This window comes from Phyllostomus discolor, chromosome 3 (assembly GCF_004126475.2).
Source record: "Phyllostomus discolor isolate MPI-MPIP mPhyDis1 chromosome 3, mPhyDis1.pri.v3, whole genome shotgun sequence".
NCBI lineage: Eukaryota > Metazoa > Chordata > Mammalia > Chiroptera > Phyllostomidae > Phyllostomus > Phyllostomus discolor.
The window spans coordinates 153,032,337-153,055,784 of record NC_040905.2 but is presented as its reverse complement, the minus strand read 5'-3'; the positions used below and the strand labels follow the sequence as shown (position 1 = coordinate 153,055,784).

At 38.8% G+C, this 23,448-nt stretch overlaps 1 protein-coding gene across 10 annotated transcripts in view; it reads right to left on the bottom strand.

Moving 5' to 3' along the window:
* The window catches only part of FREM1 (FRAS1 related extracellular matrix 1), a 165,033-nt gene that overhangs the window by 96,156 nt on the left and 45,429 nt on the right, over positions 1-23,448 (bottom strand). For 8 of the 10 annotated variants that reach the window (XM_036021575.1, XM_036021579.1, XM_036021578.1 and 5 more), the window contains exons 6-13: positions 19,833-20,156; positions 17,312-17,420; positions 14,063-14,194; positions 11,711-12,055; positions 10,992-11,134; positions 4,408-4,604; positions 3,442-3,532; positions 1,951-2,118 (exon numbers count right to left, since the gene is read on the bottom strand). In XM_036021575.1, coding sequence (XP_035877468.1) covers positions 1,951-2,118; positions 3,442-3,532; positions 4,408-4,604; positions 10,992-11,134; positions 11,711-12,055; positions 14,063-14,194; positions 17,312-17,420; positions 19,833-20,156 — 1,509 coding nt within the window. Of the gene's footprint in view, positions 1-1,950; positions 2,119-3,441; positions 3,533-4,407; positions 4,605-10,991; positions 11,135-11,710; positions 12,056-14,062; positions 14,195-17,311; positions 17,421-19,832; positions 20,157-23,448 lie in introns of those variants that run through there. The other 2 variants (XM_036021577.1, XM_036021583.1) reach the window with 2 other exon arrangements.

Below are 23,448 nucleotides of genomic sequence, written 5' to 3'. Positions count from 1 at the left end.
TTTCTCCATGATTATTCAAGAAAAATCTTTAGCTGCATTAGATGCTGGGCTAGTTCAGGCCTCTATCTCATACATAGAAAAGGATGGTGTGAATAAAATCTAATCAAATTAGCTGGCTTTCTAAACTATTTTCTCCACAGTCATGTGATCTGGGGTCCAACAGGGAGTTGAAGAATCAAGCTGAGATTATTTTGTGTGAGTTCCATGGTGCATCTTCTACCAACGATTGCAAGCTCACAGCCCGGAGGAGTCAGGCCTTCAATGTAAATGGCTGTGCACAGTTGGGTGGGGATTTTGGTGACTGGAGAGCACGCCTTCTCCAAGTGTCACTGTGGGATATGTGGGCTCACTGTTGTCAGAGCTTCCAAATTTTCAACAAATGCCAAAAATCCAGATTTGATAAGAAGCCTCCTGATGTTGGCAACTCATTATTCAAAAATATTGTTTTTTACCCAACCCAAGTTCACCTTGCTCCCTCAGGGTAAGCCCTGTGCCGCACAACCCTGGGCAGGTGTAGAGATGGTGAGGAGTGAGCGAGAAAAGGAGCGGCAATGCTTTCCAGGCTACATTCCAGGTGGCTACCTGTGAAGGTGACCTGTTTCCTTGGGGATCAGACATGTGTAGGTTCTCATCTCCTCAGGTCCCTAATGGATGGGTAATCCTACTTTGTCTCTACGCTTCTTAGAAGGGAAAAATGGGCCCAGGAACAGCCACAATAATTTGAAAGAATATATGCATTCCCATGTTCATTGCAGTGTTATTTACAATAGCCAAGAAGTCAAAGCAGCCCAGGTGTCCATAAGTTAGTAAGTGGATAAAAAAGCTATGGTACATTTACACAACTGACTATTACTCAGCCATAAAAAAGAAGGAAACCTTACCCTTTGAGACAGCATGGATGGGCCTGGAGCACATTATGCTAAGTGAAATAAGCCAGTCAGAAAAAGACAAATACCATATGATTTCACTCATACATGTAATCTAATGAACAAAATAAACTGATAAAAAATAGAAACAGACTCACAGATAGAGAGCAAGCTGACAGCTGTCAAAGGGGAGGGAGGTTGTACACTAGGTGAAAAAGGTGAAGGGATTAAGCAAAAACAACAAAACTCATAGACCCAGACAACAGCATGGTGATTACCAGAGGGAAAGGAGGATGGAGTGAACTAACAGAGGGTAAAGAGGGGATGAATGGTGATAGAAGGAGACTTGACTTGGGGTGGTGAACACATACAACAATATATATATGATGTATTATAGAATTGTACACCTGAAACCTATGTAATTTTCTTACCAACATCCTCTCAATAAATTCAATAAAAAGGTTTAAAAAACAAAGCCACACCAATTAAGTCTAGTACTCTGATGGGGAAGAGGCAGAGTATGGAACAAACTCTCAGTATGAACCCCACCTCTCAGATAAGACTGTCTAGGAGGCATCACCTTTGTAGTTCAGAATTAATGAGAGACCCCAGTGCTTTACAGCTCCATAAACACTGGGGAGTGGACTGGATAAAATGGAATGGCCCATCTTAATTCATTTTGGAAAGTTAAAAGCGTCTTTAGATTACAGAGTAGCATAGCTGGCCTGCAGTGAGAGCAAATAAGCCCTTCTGGTTGCTAAGAGACCTATAATTTAATCCCCTTCCCCTGATCAACATGTGAAACTCAGAAGAAAGGCAAGGAAATGAAAGAGATTTTGATAAAGCTTTGAAAATAATGCCAAATTCAGCAACTGGAAAAATCTCACCTTTAGACAGAAAGTCCCATGGGAGGTGAAGAACTGCCCCCTCCCCATGCTTTTTCCTACACTGTGGCTAGAAAATAAAAAAAGTTCTTTAAAATTGCCTAAAGAAAAGTTAGCATTTCCAATAAATCTTAAAGTCTTTCCTTGCTTTCCTTAGGTCATTCCTCCTTTTCATCCTTTACATCAAACATTGCACGTACCTCAGGAACTTGGTTGTCCACTGGGAGAACTGTGATGTTAAAGCAGATCCCGTGCAAAGTGCCACCGTGCTGGTTACTAATGGAAAATGTGAACTGGACGTGTCGTGGATGGGGGCCTATATCACGCAGAGGTGGCATGTAGGCCACTTTCATGTAGTTCACAGCATCCTGCAAAGCAAATCAAAATGGACACATGGGTGCCAATTTGCAAGGATTAGAAACTTTCAGAGATATAGGTCTAAGGGAACTGTCATAATAATAATATGGAATAGCGTAAACACACCACCATCAATCTGAGGATTCCAAAAAGGTCTACTTTATAAATCACACTTTCTAAAAATCAGGAGGGAAAAGGACAAAGAAATTTAGTAAATGTATCAAGTACTTGAAGCCAGCCAACTCTATAAAAGGCAGGAGACTTGAATTTTAACTCAGCTTCCCCATAAGTAGAGCTCATGTGTAAGCTCTACTAGTGTAAGTAGCTGTGTGACATCAGTCGAGCTTCTCACACCTGCTAGACCTCTTTTTCTTTGTCTGTAAAATAAATGAAATCATAAAATAATAGTACCCACCACATGGGGCTGACATACTCATTTACAACATCTAACTACACTGAGGTTAGGCATAATAAGCCCCAAACTACAGATCAGCTGCTGCCTAAGCACACTCATTGTCATTATTGTGACCCCTCTGCAGTCTCCAGAATAGGGTCCAGAATAGGAATAGGGAGAAGACTGATATAATATTTTTGGAAAGTAGTAGATGTTCTGGGTTGAACTGTATCTCCCAAAAGGTATGTTGAAGACCTGACCTCAGAATGTGACTTTATTTGGGAATAGAGTTGCTGCAGATGTAATTAGTTAAGGTGAGGTCATAGAGGAGCAGGGTGAGCCTTTAATAACTGGTAAACTTATAATAGAAAAGAGACAAATAGGAAAATGATGGCCACAGATGACAGGCAGAGGTTGGAGCCATATGTCTGCAAGCCGAGGAACGTCAAAGATTGCCGTCAGACCACCAGAATCCAGGAAGAGGAAAGGAAGGACTCTTCTACATACTTTCAGAAAGAGCAAGGCCCTCCCACCACCCTGATTTCACACTGCCAGACTGCAAAATGTGAGACAAGGAATCTGTTGTTTTAAGCCACCCAGTTTGCGGTACTTTAGTATGAGCGGTTCTAGCACACTGGCATGATAGGATGTGAGATAAACTGAATTTGGTGGAATAAAAACATATGTGCTGGGTCCCTGCTGGCAAAGCATGCAAAAGCCTCTGTCAAATTACAAGATTTTGAAATCATATCCAACTTGATAAGTTCTGTCAAATAGATATTGCACATTTAATGTAGAGGTACACATAGAAGGAATAAAGATATCAAGCACATGTAACAGATGTCAAAGGCCATCATTCTCAAGTGCAATCATAGGAGCACCAGGACTTCTCAGAGGACACTTCCATCATTTTTTTAAACACTTGAGCATAGCATCCTACCTGAGTGAATGACTTCAAGCCCAGGGCTGCAGGATTTTTGGCCAGCTTTGGTATGCTATCCACCATGAATAATTTCCCAGCGTCTAAGTGTCTAAAGAGAAATATTGAACACATCTGCTCATTTTCCAAGTAACAAAAATTAAGTCAAATAGCCTACAACCAAATTTTTTAAAACTAAAAGAGCACATCATGGGAAGAAATAAAATATTAAGTTCCCATATTCTGTTTTTACACATTGGGGATTCTAGCTGTAAGTCCACTTTCATTAATGCCATTTTTATCATTACTGCAAAGAGTATGCACAACATTTTCCACTTGGACATCATGAAGGAGATTCATCATTCTCATCCTAAAAATGTTTCCTTGCCATCACATGCATGTCACGTGCCTAGACTATATTCATGCCACGTTCCTGGACTGGAACCATAAAATATGGCCATTCTGTGGCCTGCAATGCCTAAAAATGATGTTATAAAGACTCAACAAATTTTACTGAAAAGAAAAAAGAATCATTCTCTTTAAAGAGGGGATTAAAGACTGTTTTAAGCCAACTAAGCTGAAGATACTACAAGATGCAGGTAACTTAGCAATTAATACAACTTTTGAAGGGACGTATAAGATTGAGATTAGAGTAAATGTTAAATAGAATATAAATTCATGTCTGACCAACAAAGCAATTGAACCACAGCACTACATATTGCCTCTTTTGACTCTCTATCAGGGGTGTCCAAACTTTTGGCAACTCTTTGGAAGAAGAGTTATCTTGGGCCACATATTAAATACACAAACACTAATGAAAACTGATGAGAAAAAAAAAGGTTTTAAGTAAATTTACAATTTTGTGTTGGGCCACATTCATAGCCATCCTGGGCCTCATGCAGCCCATGGGCCATGCATTGGACACCCCAGTGGGCTAGAACATAGCCCTCAACTAACAGTCGAGGTAATGGTTTTTCATAGAGATACCTGTGACTGAAAGGGAAAAATGGAGGAGTTGTTACTGTATAGAGCAGCTCCCGGTCATACGATTCCATATCTATAAAATGTAGATGTTTCTTAGTTATGTAGGCCACCTCAGTTTCCTTGACAACTAAATGCCGAGAAACTCCAGGAGCCTCTTTGGGAACCTGGTCATCCACTGGAGTGATATGAATGGTCACCACCTGGAAAGAAATGATCTGTACCATTAATTTGAAGTACCAGACAGACACCGAAGAAAACACCCACAATCACCTCATCACAGTGATTTTTGACAATTTTCAAAAAATGTCATTAATCATATACCTCCATTGAAATGATTCAGGAACTATGAAGAAAGCAAGCCTAAAAAGGAACATTCTCCACCCATTTATATGATATTCTAAGAATGTAATTACCATAGTTATAATTAGTGCAGTCATGAGTGCTATTGAATGGGTATTTCTACATCTCCTTTCCACCAACAACCTTTTTCGACCTCCCTGTACTCAGTCATTGATTCTAGAAACCTTGACATAACTTTTGGGTCCCCCTTCTCTACCCACATATGCATAACACACCTCCCAGAGTTTCTCCTTACAAAATCCCACAAGCCACTCCCACCCTAGCTGTCATTCCTACTGGTACTGGCCTAGATCCGGCTCTCATAATTTCCTCCTTGCATTACTGCAACAGCTTCCTGTTAGCCCCAACTTCAATAGCCAGTACAGAGTTCCATACCTCTAGTGTTATCTTTTTTAAAAATACAAATCAAATCAGGTTATTCACCTCTGCAACAATTTTAATTGCCCAGGAGTGATAGAATTATTCAAACTCCTTAGCATGGCACCTAAGACCCTCTATAGATTGGTTCTGGTTTTGGTTTTGATTTTGGAGTGATATTTTTATCAATATTATGGGGTTTTCAAAATTATTTTTTACCTATTTATTGTGAAAATATACATATATAACCCTCCGCAGTTTACATCTCTATTTTTCAACTTTATCTTTTACTCCCTTCAACATTAATTCAGCACTCTAGTTGCACATGAAGGACTGGACCCTGGCCTTTAAGCATGCCCCTCTGCTTTGAATCACGTTGTTTCTTCAATCTGGAATTCTTTTCTCCTGCTTTCCCCAGCAACCTGAGTTTTTTCATGCCCTTGAAGGCTCTTAAAACTTTCTCCAATTTCTCGGTTGGAATTAATTGATCCTGAATTTTGCTTATTCCTTGCCAAACATTATTATTTTATTGTTTTGTATTATTAGCTAGTACTTCACAGGTCAGGTCAGTCTCTCCTAGACTGAAATTTCCATAAGAGGGGATCATAGTATAGTACAAACTACACAGAACTTGGCAATTAACAGGTCGTTAAAAGCCTAAGTGTACCACTTGGCAGCTATTGATTTTGAATATGTCACTTAAATGTTTTAAATGTCAATTTTCTTACATGTAAGTCAAGCATAATACCAACAGGTCCACAGACTTGTTATGAGGATCACACAATAGTACTGTGTAGATAAAAAGTCTCACACACAGTAGCTGCTCAGTAAATACTCTGTTCATCTCTGTAGCTCTTCAACACCTGGCACACACTATTTTATAGGTAGAAAGTACTTCACCAGTATTTGATAACTGATTGAGTCAACATGCCCTGTTAGTGATTTTAAAAATTCTTTCAAGCACACCCACAGGTCTGGATCCTGCTAGAGGCAAGGAGGCTTTTTGCCAAACAGCTTTAATCATCATGTTTTCTTACAATAATCCACACCTGGCTGTGAAAAAGCAATTACTTATTCTTTCCTACAATAGTACATTTGCTTGTTAGTGTGGGTATTATCCTCATTTCAATTTATTTTAATTTAATAAATTTATTTTTTAATTTAGTTTATTTTTATAACTTTAATAATGTTATTGAAGCACAGATCAACAATGCCAATTTTGTCTACTCTAATAATGGTGTTCACAATATCCAATTTGAAAATGAAGTGAATTCCTTTTTAAATTGACATACAAAGCAAAAAACTGAAGCATGGTTAAGCTTTTACTATGATATAGACAATACTGAAATATTAGCTCAGCCCCCTCCGAGTTGTGCTCCCTGGGGCAAATCAGTGGGCCCTTTGGGATCAGTTTTCCCCTCTGCACATTGGGCATAACAATGGCTACTATGGTGATGTCAGGATCCAATGAGATACTTAATAGCACAGTGGGTAATGGGTAGTAGGTATTCAATCAATTAATGCCCTGTCTTCATTTTTCATTACTCTTATGAAAGCCTACCCCATATCAACTGCTCCACTATGAAGCATTTCAATAATTAAAAACTAAAGCCAGTTATCAAAATAAAGGAACACAATGGCAGTCATTGCTCCAGTCTCCTGGAGTCTGTGTCACAATTTTTTTTTCCAATTACAGTTTTTTGCTAATCTACAAAGTTCCAAAATTCTCTATGGGAACTCCCAGCCACAGTGTGGATCAGTGAAGCTCCACTTAATTGAAAAACTGGATTTAATAAGGAAACAATAGTCATTGTGCCTTCAAAGAGACCATTTTCCATGCTAATTTATTCTCCAATGTGTTTTTTGTATAAAAAAAGAATGTGCAAGCATGCTTTTTTATAGCCCTGTAGTAATTCTTGGTGGGTATATTTTTCAACATGCTTTATGATCGCCTAAGTTGATGTGTCTTTACATATTTATGCATGTTTAAACAATTACTGCGTGTGTGTGCCGATGAGAAAAATCCTATTGTAACAGACTCCACAGAGAAATAAACTGCTCTTAGTTTACTGAAATTTGGTTGTAAGAAAGACATTATTAAATACTCATTCCCAGTCAGTGGAAAACTAGTGCCCACACCAATCATTGGGCTTTTGCTTGCTGGGGGTCCTTCCATGCTTCCAGTCTACTTAAGTCCACAAACATTCACAGGCAGATTTGCAGGGAATTAGAATATGAAGTGACAAATCCATACATAAAATGACAAAGCCTAACCTTCATACTCAGTGTTCATAATATGGTATTTGGCAGGCTGATATCTGACTTGTAGACCTGGGTTCTTGATCTTTTCTTTGCCCTAACCTTTGATTCCTGCCTGATTCTTCATTTTACAGCTTCCTTTGAGATTATCCAGAGCTACCTCTTGCCCCCAAGAACTACTTCCAATACTTGTTTTGCCAAACCATGCTCTGGCCTGACTTATAGAGGCCCACATCCTGGGTGCCTGTTCTCTCACCTGATCACGGTTCATCTTTCCCTTCCACTTCACCCACAGGCATCTGGGACATCTGCTTTCATTCATCCTACATACCTTAGTCCTTTTTCTGCTTCTCTCTCCTATCCTTATTTTGCATTTTCCATTTTACTTCCAATGTTACCCTCTTCTGATTTAAGATCTCCTAGGTTTAAGTTCTATAAAGCCCTCTACTGAGAAGGATAAAGAAGAAAATATTTTTTTAAGTAAATTTAGTGAGACAGACTTTTTTGATGGTAGTCATGACATCCAAGAGAGAAAAAAGGGAGAGGTTTCTTGCTGATGTGTAGACACCTTGTCGATGCACAGGTAGATCTCTCGGTAGTAGTATCCAGTTAGGGAGGATGAGAGGAGGTAAGTAGCATCCCTGTTAATGCGAATTTCTTCCTACTTTAATTTAAGTTGCTTCTCACTTGAGGAGATGCTGGGTTTCTGCCTTTATCAAAGGAAGTGTTTTAGCAGTATGGCGTAAACAATCCTATGCCTGGGCTTATTTAATCTTTGGTGAATGTTGAACCTTTGATTACAAAACTCCCATTACATAGCCATCTTATCTGGACTTTTAGTTGAACAGCTGAAAGTTACAAATTCGTTTTGAATATTTTAAATACATTTTTATTTGTAGAGCATGACGAGGTACTTGTCCAAATTTAAGATGCAGTAATCAAATAGACTAGACCATCATTTTACTCCCTTAAAAACTGAACTTTCAATGAAGGCATCAGAGTTTTACAACACAAAAATTCCTACCAACACACACACATAAAATACTTACACACACTCATTCCTGGAAACTCTTAAGAAAAAAGCTTTATACTCACTAACTCCTTATCTCACTTCCTCCCCAATTCTTATAAAATATGTCAGTTTTCTTATTTCTTCCTAGTTTCAATAAAAGCTGAAAAACCAGAGTTCATTTTGGGACCAATAGTTTTTGAGGTTCTGCCCTGAGTCAGATACCAAGGTCTGAAGACACAGAGATGAATAACTCAAGATTCCTGCCATCAATGAGCTCAGAGTTGACCCAACAAAACAAATAATGGCCTCACATTATAGAGATTTGATATTGGGTCATATATACATATATGGACCAGCTGATTCAGCCTGGGGACTGTGGAATGAGGACACCAAAGGAAGCTTCCTAGAATAGGCGATGCCATCACTGGGGGCAGGTCCACAGTCTGGAGAGGAACCAAGCTGACAATACCACAGATCAGAAGAGGGAGAACTGGGGGAATGGATGCTAGATGAATTCTATTGCACATAATGCTATTGTATTAATGGATTTTTAATTGTCCTCAACTACAAAGGTGTCAATGATTTCTTCTACTCTTCAAGATACTGTGTGAAGGATTCTGAGGATATTCTAGCCCCCAAAAGATGAAGGTTGAAACTAAAGCAATGACAATAAGGGGGGTAAGTATAGACAGATGAGAGATTTACCTGTTAGATTTAGTAAGACTTTCTGACTACTTGGTTATTCAGACATTAGAGAGAAAAGGGTTTAGGGATGACTTCAAAGAGTCTAGTTACAGTGGTTTGTGCAAGTTTGCGGGAAATTATATACTAAATGCCTGTGGACATGGAGATTTTGAAATGCTGGTGAGATATACATGTAGAGATGTCAGGTACAGAGGTGAGTACACAAGGCTGAGCTGGAGAGTATTTAGGAGCCAAACAGAGGGCCATACATAAATACAGAGCAAATTTATAGATTTGTATTCTTCCTCTCCCCCCTCCCTGCTTCTCTGCCGCTCAACCTAGATTAATAAGTTGAAAGCAGAGAAAAATGTAATTATGACTCCTTCTATAGAAGCCCATCCATCAGAAGAAATAACCTTATAACTGGAGCTACAATAGTTAGTCTGACTTATTTGCCAAGATTTATAAATAATTTTATCTCAATAAAGTTTTCATTACCGAAAATTTATCGTCCTCATTATGGAGGGATCTACCATCTAGATTTGAACTTAAATATGATATATATAAGAAAACAAGCTGTAAAAATATATAATAGAAGAAGAGGAAAAAGAAGTCTCAAGTTTTCTATTCTTGAAAAGGTACATAGTCTGCTAAAAGTGATATGGTATTCTAATCAGAAACAAAGCTTAGCTTGAATAGATACAACAGGTGATTTCAAAATAAATCCTATTGATAGTTGTCATTTGGGATTACCAAATCAACTAAGGTCTCAAACAAAAGTGAAATCTAGAAATGGTGTATAATATATTAATGGAAAGAAGGAGCTGTTATTTGTAAAGGAATTGATTTGTTATTCAATAAGCAGTTGAGTTGAGAATTTCCTCACTCATTCTCCAATTCCTCTTAACAAGGACCATCTACTTCCTTCAATTTCTGGACTCTCTGACATCATTCTTCTGATCACCTCTTAAACCTTTATCTTAGCAAGCAGATGAATAGCTCAGTCATCTATGCATTGGTTAATGTGACTGACTGTGGGATGAGAAGACATTATATAACCAATAGCAACACATGCTGTAAGTAGTTATTCTAGAGCTGATTCAAGATTTGCTGAGATCCCTATACATTCTACCTTCCAAGGTAATCGGTATAAAATGCCTAGCAAAAATAACTCTACAGTACGTGATTGCTTATTTTCAGCTCTCTTTTTTCACTCCTACCACTAACTACTCTCTCCTCACAAAGACTCTACTCTTTTATAGTTGTCCAGACCCTACCCTAACTCAATTTTCTGTAATTTTTATATGAGAATGTCTCTTTCAAATTATTTCTGTATTCTATATGTTTAAATGATCTCTTTAAATGGTAGTAAAACTCTTAGTTCTTCAAAAGCAACAATAAGTAAGAACTAATTTATTTATTGAGTACTTACCATGTTCCAGAAAGTTCTCAGTACCTTCTATGTATTACCTCACTTACTCTCACAATCATTCCATAAGGAGTTGTACTATTCCCTATTTTACAGATGGACAAACTGAGGCACAGATCAATCAGCTTGTTGTGTCAAGAACAGGAGAAAATCACAGGCAGCCTAACTCTAGAGCCTATATTTTTACTACTATAGTGTCAGTATTTTCTTGAGTGCTATGAGGACAGCAATTTTGTGAGGTGTTCTGTATAAAAATGTCCAATGGTTAAAAACCTGGCAAACACCACACACAGAAGTGTATGGAACTTGTTAGAAAAGTAAATGGTAGAGAAGCAATGTTGTAAGCAAACTGACTTGATTTTGCTTACCTCATTGCTACTCAATCTTTGAACCATAAGACCTATTTTCAAGTAGTTTCTGCAACTTCTCCCAGAACACCTATCTGTGGACAAGACTTTGGGAAAGTGTTCAGAGATGGCCTCTTACCTGTGGTGCTGAGAGGTTTGGAGGTTCATGGCTGTCCCAAAGGACAAGTGCAAAAGAATCTTCAAAGATTTCTCCCCCAAAGTGACGATAGTAAATGATGCCATTGAACAGATCCCTCTGAAGGAAGCCAGGGACAGGATAGCCTATTGGGTCCACAAAACATCAAATATGTTTGTAACCATCTGCAAGTGTTTGGGTATAAACATAGTGGACTCATTTCCAAATTTTCTCTGCCTAGCATGTTGTGTGTGTACAAGGAACCTTCATTAAAAGCTTTTATCAAAGCTTCTAAATTATAAAGCAAAAAAAATTAAAGTTGCTAGAACTGTCTTAAAATATGTACAGAAATTAGCATTAGAAAAATATTTTTAGGAAACATTGTCTTGAGAAACACTAATTGATCCCTATTTTGTTGCTTCTGACTACCATAAGTAGTTATGAAATTATTCTAACAAAATATGAAATGCTATTTATGCAATTACATTATCAATCATCTAGAATAGGCCAAATACCTCTCTTCAAACTTATTTGTTCTATCACCATGCTTGGCAGACTTAATTTTTCCAAGTGTAATGCCCATCCTTGCATAGATCAACTTAAATTCTCTAAGTCTTAGGCTTCCCATCTATAAAATGAGAGTAATATTATCCCCTCTCATAAACAGTTGTCCACCTTCACACAAATTTTGACACAAATTATCTTAATTGCCCAGAGCTTACCTATGAGTCCTGGCCCTGGCTTCTTCATGATCTCTCCAGCCTGAGGAGGTTTCGTGATATTAAAGAAGATGTAGTCATCACTGGAGTCCATGTCGGAAGCTCTCAGCATGGAACCCTGAATCAGTATGGTCTGTCCCTCCTCCAGTTCAATAACAACATTATTTATGAGGAACGGGGGACTGTCATCTTTGGGCAAAATGTTAATGGGAAACTTATGGCGGATGCTGTGATGACCATCGAAGATCCTGAAGACCACAAAGTCTTTGGTGGAGTCGCTGTCATCGTGATGATAACGAACAACTCCAGCCTGCAGGTCAGCCACGGTGAAGAGAAATCCTTTCCCCCCTGAAGGAGAGAGCAGAGGCAGCACTGACTGAAGGAGGTAGGTGGCGCAGTACGGAGGCAGCCCTTGCAGTGAAAGCAGCACTAGGCAAGAGGGCATGGAAGAAAATGGTACAGCTAATACTTTCCTCTCTTGGAAAAACCACAGATTGTTCAGTGGGCTCTGAGCCTCCACAAACCTGCTTTTGGACATTGGTTGTAACACTTGTTAGTTGTGTAGATTGAGCAAGGTATTTGATTTATTTGAAATTCATTTCTATAAAACAGGAGTAATGCCTACCTCATATTCCCTAGTATAGATGAGAGAACTTAAATAATAGTAATCTTACAATAAATGTTATGTGATTGTTCTTTAACTCATTGTTATTATCCTACATGACAACACTTCTTAGAGATATGATCTAGAACCAGCAGCATCAGCCCCATCTGGGAAGTTAGAAATGCAAGTTCTCAGGCCCTACCCTACACCTACTGAATCAGAAATTCTGGATGTGGAGCCCAGCAATATGTGTTTATCAAGCCCTCCAAGAGAGTGTAATGCATGCTAAAATTTGAGAATCATTGGCTTATTGGCCAAGAGCTACAGCTCTGGTACCAAATGGCCTGGGTTAAAATCCCAGTTCCACTGCTTTCTAGGTAGATGACATTAGACAAGCTAATTTCTCTAAGTCTCAGGCTCCCCATATGTGAAGTGGGAATGATGATAGTACCTCACTTTATAAAGTTGTATAAGATAAAGTGTGTAGAATATTTTGTACCATATCTGTCACAAAGTAAATACTTAATAAATATTAGTACTATTTTCTATTTCCTCTGAGCCCAGAACATCGGCTTATGGGTTACTGCTCTATACTTCATTTTATAATATTAATAAACATTGCTTCACTTTTGTCTGAACTAAACTATTATAATTCTTAATGGCAACTGCCTCATTACTCTCCATATACTATATATAAAGACCTCACTGAAATAATGATTAAACAATAGAATAATGGACACAAGCTCCTTGCCCATTAGCCACTTTCTGCTTCTTCCTCACTACCAGAAACCTAGTTCTATTTGTAATGGCATGTGACCATTTCTTAAAATTCATGTCCCCAGGCTCCATCACACACATATGGGTAGGATGTGAGTGGGCAGGAGATATAAGTGAATGGCACTGTATCAGACTCCTGGGACAAGTTGTTAAAGAAAGCAAACTTAGATGGCATAACTTTTTTCATTCTTTCTTCCTTCCTCAAATGCAGACCCAAAGCCTAGACATGTAGGCACCATCTTGTGATTGCTGACAGAGCAGAAAAGAGATTTTTGGCATCGTGGATATGGAATCCTACATCTGGACAACTTGTCACATGAGGAAATAATGAAGTTTTAAGCCTCTGTAATTGAGTCTCCCTTACATGCAGCTGAACATCCACCCTAACTGACAGACCCAGGTATCAGCTGACCACATACTGTCCTGGGATTAGACAAGAAAATTTATCATTTTATTTTTGATTTCAGAATTCCCTTATCACAAATGATGATAAATAAGAGCTCTCTTTCTGCTTTATAATTTGACAAAGTGAGAGTATAATCAAAGCAAATCCCCTGAGTTCATTGCATCATGAAGTATGGTTATAATTTTTATTAGGCCCATTAACCTTAACCACCATTTTTATCATTTTAATTATAAATTAATTTCTTTTAAACTATGGCAACTGCTACTAATATCATAATAACATAATGATTACCAATGTATTTTAAGAAGCATATTCTTCTGTTTTCCAATATATTTCTCTGAAACAAAGAAATGAGAAAAATATTTTGTTTTCTAACTGGAATAAGATAATCAATTAATTAGCCAACCATAAGGCATCACTCCTAAATGGTCATCCATTCATCTGAGCACCCTAACCTAAATCCCAATGATTCCAAAATCTCTAGATTTGGGGAATATGACAATTCCTTTAGAAATGGGAGCAAGTTCTTGGGTTCCTGCTTTCTAGGGTTCAAAGGCTGGTGGTGCACCTCTTACTGTGAGCCGTCCGTGCTGCAGGCCATCCACGGTGACCAGCTGCACAGCACCTATGTCATCATTGTCGACAATCTGAAACTGCTCCCAGGTGATGGCCCGAGACTGCCCCTCGAGGAGGTTCAGACCTACAAGACAAAACCAAAATGGTCTATGGCATACCAGAAAGCATATATTAAGACAAAATGAATGAATTTTAACTCACAAAACTAGCTGAAAAGTGTATTTTAAAAAACCTGGAATTTAGCTTTTATTTCTAGTAATATTTTCACTTTTAGTACTATTAACTCCAACTGACAATTGGCTCCTGGTGATATATCCTTTTGAGACACGATGGTGCCAGAAAATAAATACCAAGGGAAAGAACAGATGTTATGCTCTCAGTGGCTCTAGTGCAAAAAATGTCCTCAAGGAGTTTTTCAAAGGCTACCTCCAGATGTTCTGTGGGCAAAGAAATCAGAAGTGCTTTTACATATACTGTTGGCCCTTGAGCAACAGGGGTGTGAACTGTGCAGGTTCACTTGTACAGAGATTTTTTTAAAGTAAATACTGTAAATGTATTTTATCCTCATAGTTTTCTTACTAATATTTTCTTTTCTCTAGTCTACTTTATTGTAAGAATACAGTATATATAATATATGTATAACATATAAAATATGTGTTAATCAACTTTATGGTATTAGTAAGGCTTCTAGCAGGCTATGAATAGATCAGCATAACTTCTGGGAGTCATATGTTCTACACAGATTTCAACTTCATGGAGGGTCAACTCCCCCAACCCCCATGTTATTCAAGGGTCAACTGTAGTTTGAGTTCATAAGTAGCCCACAGGACAGAGAATATAAAATGGTTAAATATGCAAACACAGAGCTACTGTGCAAGGAGTGTTTAATGGTGTTAGATGTGAAGTGTCTGATACTTTACAAAGAGGACTGTTTTTTAGTTTAGGCCTTAATAAGGAAGAGACTTTTGCAACTAAAAGAATTAAATAAAACCTGCTCCTTTGACCCAGCACACTGGAGGAAGTTTGAGCAGAGAAAATAAGTGCTGCTCAGAACAAGAATACAGATTCCAGATTAAACACCTGGGGGAAAGGCAGGGAGCACCATTAACCACTGCCATTGCCCAGTAGGGCCACAAGCCAACAGATTATAGAGAATCTCGAAAGGAAGCAGAACTCTTTACAAAACAAGTTGATAAAATTTGAAGACAGTGTACTGATGGGCCCATTTAATGGTTTCCCTCAAATCTGCCCAGTTTCCCTGCTCTCCAGGGAGGGTTCCCACACTCCTCCCAATTGTAAAACCCTGAATGCCATTGTTGTGTCTTCTGACTTGACTGGGCACCTTATTTCCTTCTGCAGTGAGGGCCAGGTTTAGACATGGCCTTTGTATGACCATGAACAGGTCCTACACCACGGGACTCCAGGAGTTTGTACGGCAGCTGCTAAGAGGGGCCAGGTAACATAACCTGGGCATGTGGAAGTTAACCTCCAGTGAGGCAAAATGACCAAGAAGAGACAGGAGATGGGAAGGAGTTGACAGATTGTTCACCCTTTCCCCACCCAGCTCTGCCTCTTCCCACACACAGTGAGTCCATCTCTTTCTGGAGACATCAGCACTACAAAGTCACCAGCAGCTTTATATTTTTGTAAACCTGGGACCAGTTCACTTATACCACCTGGACTTCCCTTCCCCCCTTACTCTTGTTTTCAGTGTAGGGTTAATGCTTACAACCTGCTTCAGTGACAATTTCTAGGGAACCTGGGCTAAGACATAGAGCATATTTACGAGAAGGAAAGAAGAGGGGAGGGAAAACATGAGGGGAAGAGGAGTACATGTAAAGAATCTGACTAGTAATGATGGTTCAGAAGCCAAAAGTGCACAGTATGGCATAGGACAAGGTACTACAAAGGACACAGGAAAAGAACAAGCGAGGAAACTAGAAGTATACACAGCAAAATATTAACAGTGGCTATGTCTTCATGAAGTAATGATTTTATTCATTCATTACTATTTCATTTATTTTTTTCTTTTTTTATTGTTCAAGTACAGTTGTCTCCATTTCCCCTCAACTCTCTCCCCTGACCCACCTTATTCATTTTTTCTTAGCCATTCATTACTATTTACTCTCTTTTTACTACTTATTCTATTTATTGTACTTGCCAAGTTTTCAATGATAAACATAGTATTACTTCATAATAAGTACAAACGTATTGTAAAATGGAGCCTGATGTGCAAAATAACAAAAAACAGATTTGGAAAGCTCTCTTAACAAGCCTGGGTTTCACAGATAACACATGCACATATAGACTATTAAATCTCTACACTCAAGCAATAAGCCACTTGATATGTGATGATTACTAAACTATAGGTTACCAATTCCTTCTTTTCTTTCATTATCCTTCTAACAGAGGTAGATGAGACATAGAGCCAGAATTATAAATCAAGGCTGCTCAACCAATGTTCTCCATCTACTGAAACTCAACACATGCAAACACATGCATGTGCATGCATATACCCACATGCAAGCACATATATTATTTATACATACACAGAAACATACACAAACACAGGAGGCAACTAATTTAAGCTGCCACCTGAGGATTTAAGTCAGACACATATTATCCTCTTAACAGAACCTACGACCTCTCCTTATATGTTTGAAATACTATTGATGGGATCAGTGGAAAAGAAAACAATCTTCATTTAGATTCCACATTTATATCTGACCTAAACATATACATTGCATTGTAAGTTCAATTAGAAATGAGAGGCAGAGCAAAGCTTTCTTTTAAAGCAAATAAGGCACTTGAAGCTCTCATTTATATATTGTGATTTCCATACGACCCACACTTAGAAATAAGACAATGTAGAGAGCACCGGTGCACGCCTTCCTTTGATCCCTGTGAACAGTGTGAGTTGGAGACCTTTTCTCTCTCTCGGTCCAACTATAACTCAATATCACACACAGTCACTTTTTTGCCTTGTTCAGGTGAAAGTTGTCCTTCTAGCTCATCTCTTGCACAGGAAAGAACTTAACCTCAGGACTCAGGAGTCCTGGGCTTAAATTTCTCACCCTACCAGTAGGAAAGCCAAAACCAAACCAATTATCTGATGCCCTACCCAGTCTGGGTTTCAGTTGCCTCATGTGCAAAATGGTGTTAAAACTTTTCTTTCTTGACCCACATATTTTCTTGTCTTCCCCCAGGGCTCTGATGCCTGACACCCTATGCTGGGCTGTACCTATGTTCCAGGACACTCTTGGGGCATTTGTGTCTGATGTTCTGACGGAGATGTGGACGGTAACTGGTGCGCTCCTTTCAAAGAAGAAGTCGTAAACCTCCAACTCCATCTGTAAACAAACAGTTGCATGTGAACCACACACTGAGATGCTAGAGTATAAAATACCATTACTTCTGGGTTATACGCCGCAGGAAGAGGCTGGATGGATTCAGGTTTCTGCTGCCGCCTGATCTCGTTTTTGACAACCTGATCTCCCTTTTTCGGGCTCTAAATCTTGTTCCTTAGTTCATCAGTATTTTTAAATTTTCTTCTCCACAAAAGAATTCTTAACCTAAAATAAGAAATATGCTGGAAACATGTCCCTGCATATGCTCAGGAGACTGTCCATCCAGCATCAGACCAATCGAGCCTCTCTCGAAGGCAGAGGGCCCAGAGTAGTTCTCTACTGGGGTGATTTTGTCATGTGGGACAAATTTTGTCATTTTTAACATTTGGGAGTGTCTAGAGACATCTCTGGTCTCACATATGGGTGTGCATGTGGAGGGGGTGCTGCTGGCCTCTAATGGAGAGAGACCAGGGATGCCACTGACATCCTGCCATGCACAGAACAGCGCCCACAACAAAGAATTCTCAAAGAAAATGTCACTGGTGCTGCTGTTAGGGGACCCGATCCAGTGTAGTCATATTTCAAAATATCCAGATTTTATTTGCTCCTGTGAAATCCATAACTACTAAGTGGAGCCATATGATAAGTTTTGAGCCTTGTTATACGACATGTATGTATTATCAGGAGGTGCTGACAGAGAAAAATGAGGTGTAATACAGAAATGGGAGCACACCACTGCCTACTTGTGAAGAATGTATGGTCCATTTGAGAGGATGAGAGCAATTATCAAATAGCAGCATATCAGCAAATATGACATAACAAAAGAAACAGATTCAAGAGTACCAAAGTAACAGACTAAATAGGAAACTATACCGAGGTAGGAGATGTATTCATGCAGATGTAATATAAATATTAGGTTGAACCATATGAAATCATATGTTATGTACTCACTAAGGAACTTTCTTCTCAAATATATGTAATTCCTAATTAAATCAGTTTGAATTTCCCAAAGAGGTAAAAGTGACCAAAAGAGCAGCCTGCCTCAGTATTACAGCCCAGAGAAGGGACAGCTGGCTTCAGGAGCACTGGCCGTGGCTCTGCTCTCGGAAGTCCCACCCAGGTGGCTGAGGGAACAAAGATCTGTAGAGGTCCAGGGCTTCCTGCCCACAAAATGTGACAAGTGCATAATCTCCACTGAGAAAATTGGGTTGCCTTATGACAAAAATGTCACACACTTGAACAAATTCCACATTGAGATTACATCATACAATGCCAGCAAATACACACAGGAAGCAGCAGGGTAGCAGTGCTGTATGTGTGAGCTGCAGGTAAATCCAGACAACTAAGGAGAAATCACTTCAGAATATCGAAGGAATGAGAGGCCAGGATGGGAAAACAAAAGCTGCCACTTACTATTATGAAATGAAGAAAATAAAAGCAAAGGACACTACACAGCCCCTGTAGTCTGAAGTCTTTTGTCTGCCCTTGAGACTAAAGGCTGCAAGTGCCTAAATTAGATGGAGGGCAATTTGGTAACCCCAGGGACACTCATTTCCATTAATAAACCTGAACTCAAGTCTGTATCAATCTGCTCATTTAAATTTCAGCTTGCTGGTAGGTCTTTAAGTATGCGAAGGGTTATTATGTACAAGGCTGTAACCAGCTGTTCTCTACTCCCATTGAATACAAAACAAGAGGGAAGAGCCTGGAGTGACAGCAGAAAAGATTTAGATTAAATGGAAAGAGGACTTTCCTGATGGAGAGTGTTTGACAGTGAAATCAGTTATCCTTTGAGACCATGGAATCTGCTATCCTAACTCAGTGTTATTAATTAAAATGCAAGATCCCAGTAAAACACTTTTGTAAACAAAAGAGAATAAAAAATACTAATAAAAAATTATAAACAAAACCCCTAACTTCAATGGCCTATGTAATCTGACACAGGCAGGCTGTTGAAGGCAGCAGAGTTCTCAAACGGGTGATCCCTGGGCCAAATGTGGCCTTTAGAAATATTGCGTAGCTAGCACAATATAGTTTAAAATCTTTAATATGTTTCCTATATTTAAAAACAGAAACATTTTTTACAAAGAAATTATAAATTTCCAACTTTTCTTGACACGTAAGAGAGATAGGTACATCTGTGTCAGCTGGAGCACAGTTGCAGCTGCTGCAAAAGGCCCGGGCTCTTTCTTCAGCTCCCCCCAGTGACCCTCCAAAACGGCCTGCTTATTTTGCTTACTTGCCACACCAGCCTGGCTCCTCTTGGGCATTTGAGTTTGCACCCTGATTTACAATGATTGATTCCCTTCAGAGGCAATGAATATTCAAACTAAACTGAAAGCTAAGGGAAATGGTTTCTTAACTAACTCTGTGAATACCAAACAGCATAGAAGTTTGGTCTCTCTTCCTTCTTACCTCATAATGTCTCCTTTCAGAATGGCTGCTGTTTGGTGGCTGATAGGCAATCTGCATGTCACTGAGATCTTTCCAGGTGAATGAGGAGACTGGTCTGGTGTGATCCCACAGGTGAGTCACATAGCCCTGGAGCGGGGCTTTAGTGACATTAAACACCAGCAAGGGTTTGGGGGTCTCGTCCTCTTCACAGTCCAGAACTGATGTAGTCAGCGAGGTCAGGATGAACTGGTCCACTTCCAGAATAAACATGGCCATGAATGCAGCCCTTGGAATCTGATTGGGAATGCCAGCTCTGATATGGACAGGCAACCACGCACTCTCTGACTTTTGAAGGAGAAATAAAATACGAAGGGGAAAACAATATGGATACAGCGAGCACACACAGGGTTGACCATACCATATTTAACATACAACCACAGCAGTGATCTGAGATCTGGCTGCACATCGGAATCATCTGGGAGCTTTTAACACATTCTGATGCCCAGGCTCCATCTCCAGAGGTTCTAATTTAATTGTTCTGAGGAGGGGACCAGAAAATTGGTATTTTTAAAGCTGTTTGGTGACTCTAAAATGCACCCAGCGTTGAGAACTGGCACCAATTTTGGCATCAGAACAAACTGGGCTTTATTCCATCTCCAGCACTTATGATCTGTGTAATTTTAAACAAGTCATTTCACTCTCAAATCTCATTTTTCCCATCTATAAAATGGGAATACTAGATTCCCAAGGATTAAGTGAGGATTAAACAAGATAGCAAAGTAAAGCACTTAGCAGTAACTGGCACACATCACCAATCTCCTCCCGTGCCCACTTCCTGTCATGTAGCTTTAACACAGGCAGAGGCAAAATGAAAGAAAATGTTTTTATAACTCAATCCTCATACAACTGAAAAATGGTTACCAGCTTTCTAGTTTGTTAAAACGCTGGGTCTCTAAGTGAGAAGCAGGTAACAGGAATTGCCAGTGAACAGTCAGGCTAGAAATACATACACCTTCCTCAAATGAGAGGGCTGTGAGGATCATGGGATCGGAGGTCACAGCAAGTACTACAAGCAGGAAGAACCCTCACAGCAGGAGATGCCAGTTATCACAGGATTTGATGTTTCCCACTGTTGAGATAACCAGCCTTGATTACCCAAGTCACATTGGTTTAATACTGCTGAACACTGGCTACCAGACAATGAATTATAGTCTGTATATAACAGAATGTTAAAAATAGAATTCTTGGCTCTGACTCAACTGAAGTTCCAATGAGAGAGAGATCGGATTTCAAAGTTAATGTGAGATACACAGTACAGACAGAGTTTACAAATCCTCTTGCCCACTCTAAGAACATGAAAGTATTAAGAGCGGTAAGAGAGAGATTTTTTAGAGAGAGGGGTGCTGTGTTGTACTGAGTCACTCCACTGACATCCAACAGCACACAGAGAGGAAGGTCATGGCAACCCTACATCCCTGGTCTCAGGTATCAGAAGGGAAGTTTCCTTGAGACCAGCCTTAAAATGTATATTTCACAGGCGAAACACACAAAGGGCTGATGCAGGGCTCAGACCTGAGGAAGCTAAGTGGTCAAAGGCAGAAGAAAAACGGTAGCTGTGCTGTGATCAGCCTATAGCCCTTGTGTGAGGCAGGAATACAGCAACGCTTCCAGATTTAAGCCAAGTGGGACAGAGGGTTGGTCTGGGGTCATCCTGGACCTTCACTTCTAGTGTGCGTCCTTGAAAGGCCAAAGAATCCCAATAGCAAGAAGCTGAAAGTGGAAATTATATCCTAGATACTGCTGGAAAAACTACAAGTGACCACTTAGACCAGAAATGCATCCTCCTAAGACAAGAGATCTATGGGTAAGAGACCTCTGCAATGGGGTGTCTCCTGAGAAACCCTGAAATTGTCTCAGAGACAAAGAAGCAGCTTAAAACATCTGCCAAACTCAGAGAGCATGAAGATGTATTGCATGATGTCTGATAAAATAAATAAGACTTCTCTCTCTACATTCCCCCCAAACTTCCTGTCCCAAAGCCTGGAAGTTCAGAAACTAGCCAGCGATGCTCTAAAGAGGGGAGAAGTACAAGGGAGAAACAGAGAAGAGGACAATCAGTGCCCCCTGACCCATGCCTGGTTTATGAAGACCAATGAATGATATGCTGAGGCATCCCAGGGTTTAGAGTATCTATTCTTCACATGCCATTTTAAAAAACTATGTGGTAACTGTGGGAGGGGAGGGGGGAAATGGGTGTGAGTGAAGGTGGAAGAGGGTAAAAGCTGGATAAATGGTAATGGAAAAATACAGTAAAAATAAATTAATATTTAAACATTTAAAAAGATTTTTAAAACCCCAGCTTTATTGTTGTATAATTGACATACAATAAACAGCATACATTTAAACTGTAAAATAAAAACACCACTATTTGAAGAGTCATAGTTTGAAAAGTCAAGAATGGGGAAATCGTGATATAAAAGGACTGGTGCTGAACAATAAGACCAATTAAATCTAGAGCTAAGACTAAATAAATGTTACTTTACACATGTTAAGAAAATGAATGGGAGCAAAAGGGAGAAAACTGTACTTCGAACAATGATTAAAATAAAATTAAAAAAAGAAAATGAATACAAATGTCAAAAGAGCTTACTTAAGTAGATGTCAGAAATAACAATCACATGCTAGAACTCAAATTGAAGATGATATACACAAAGCTTGGGAGGTGGGTAATTGCCAGGGAAAAGGGTAAACAGGATCAATCCTCATCATCTATTGGACGGACACAAGAGACCTTGTTTTTTTTTTACTTCAAATATTAAAAATATAGATTAAAGAATTTTTTGGATTTAGAATATAATCCTAGTAAAACATAAAGTGGGATAAAGGCCTTTCAAATAAGTACAGAAAAAGCCAAAGAAAATTTAGCCTATACTATAAGAAAATGTTTTAATAAGCAAACCAGAAAACAAAATTAAAAAAAACTCTATATATCTATTATTATAAAAATATAGATTATATTTCCTTATAAAGACAAATATTCTAAAATTAAATATCCAGTTATATGTGCCTTGCATGAGAAACTTAAAACAAAATTATACACAAAGATTAGAAGAAAAAGAATGATGAAAAGTTACCACGTAAGAAAAAAAAGTAGAAGTGACCATTTCAATTTCAAACAAAGATGAAATCAAGACAAGAAACATTAAAAACAGTGTGAGCAGCTAATATGACATACAAGGCTTCTTATAAGCATCAATATATTTAATATTATACTGGCCAACCCAATAGAGAAGAGACCAGAAATAACAAGTACTGAATAAGTACTGAAAAAGGAAATATAAAATTATCATAATTAGTCAAAGATATAATTATGGTCTTTAAATGCCCAAAGAATTGAATTGTTCTTAGAATAATTGAATTCAAGAAAGAATTAGAGAGAAGAAAATTACACCAAAAAAAAAAAAAAAAAAAAAAGCTTTCCTACTTATCATCAGTAACTGATGAGAATACATAATGGAGGGAAAAGAGTCTATTCACAATAATTTCACAAGTTTAAACTGCCTAGGACTGGACTTAATAAGTGTGCTTGACTTACATGAAGAAAACTGCAAACTTTAAAGAAATATATCAAAGAACA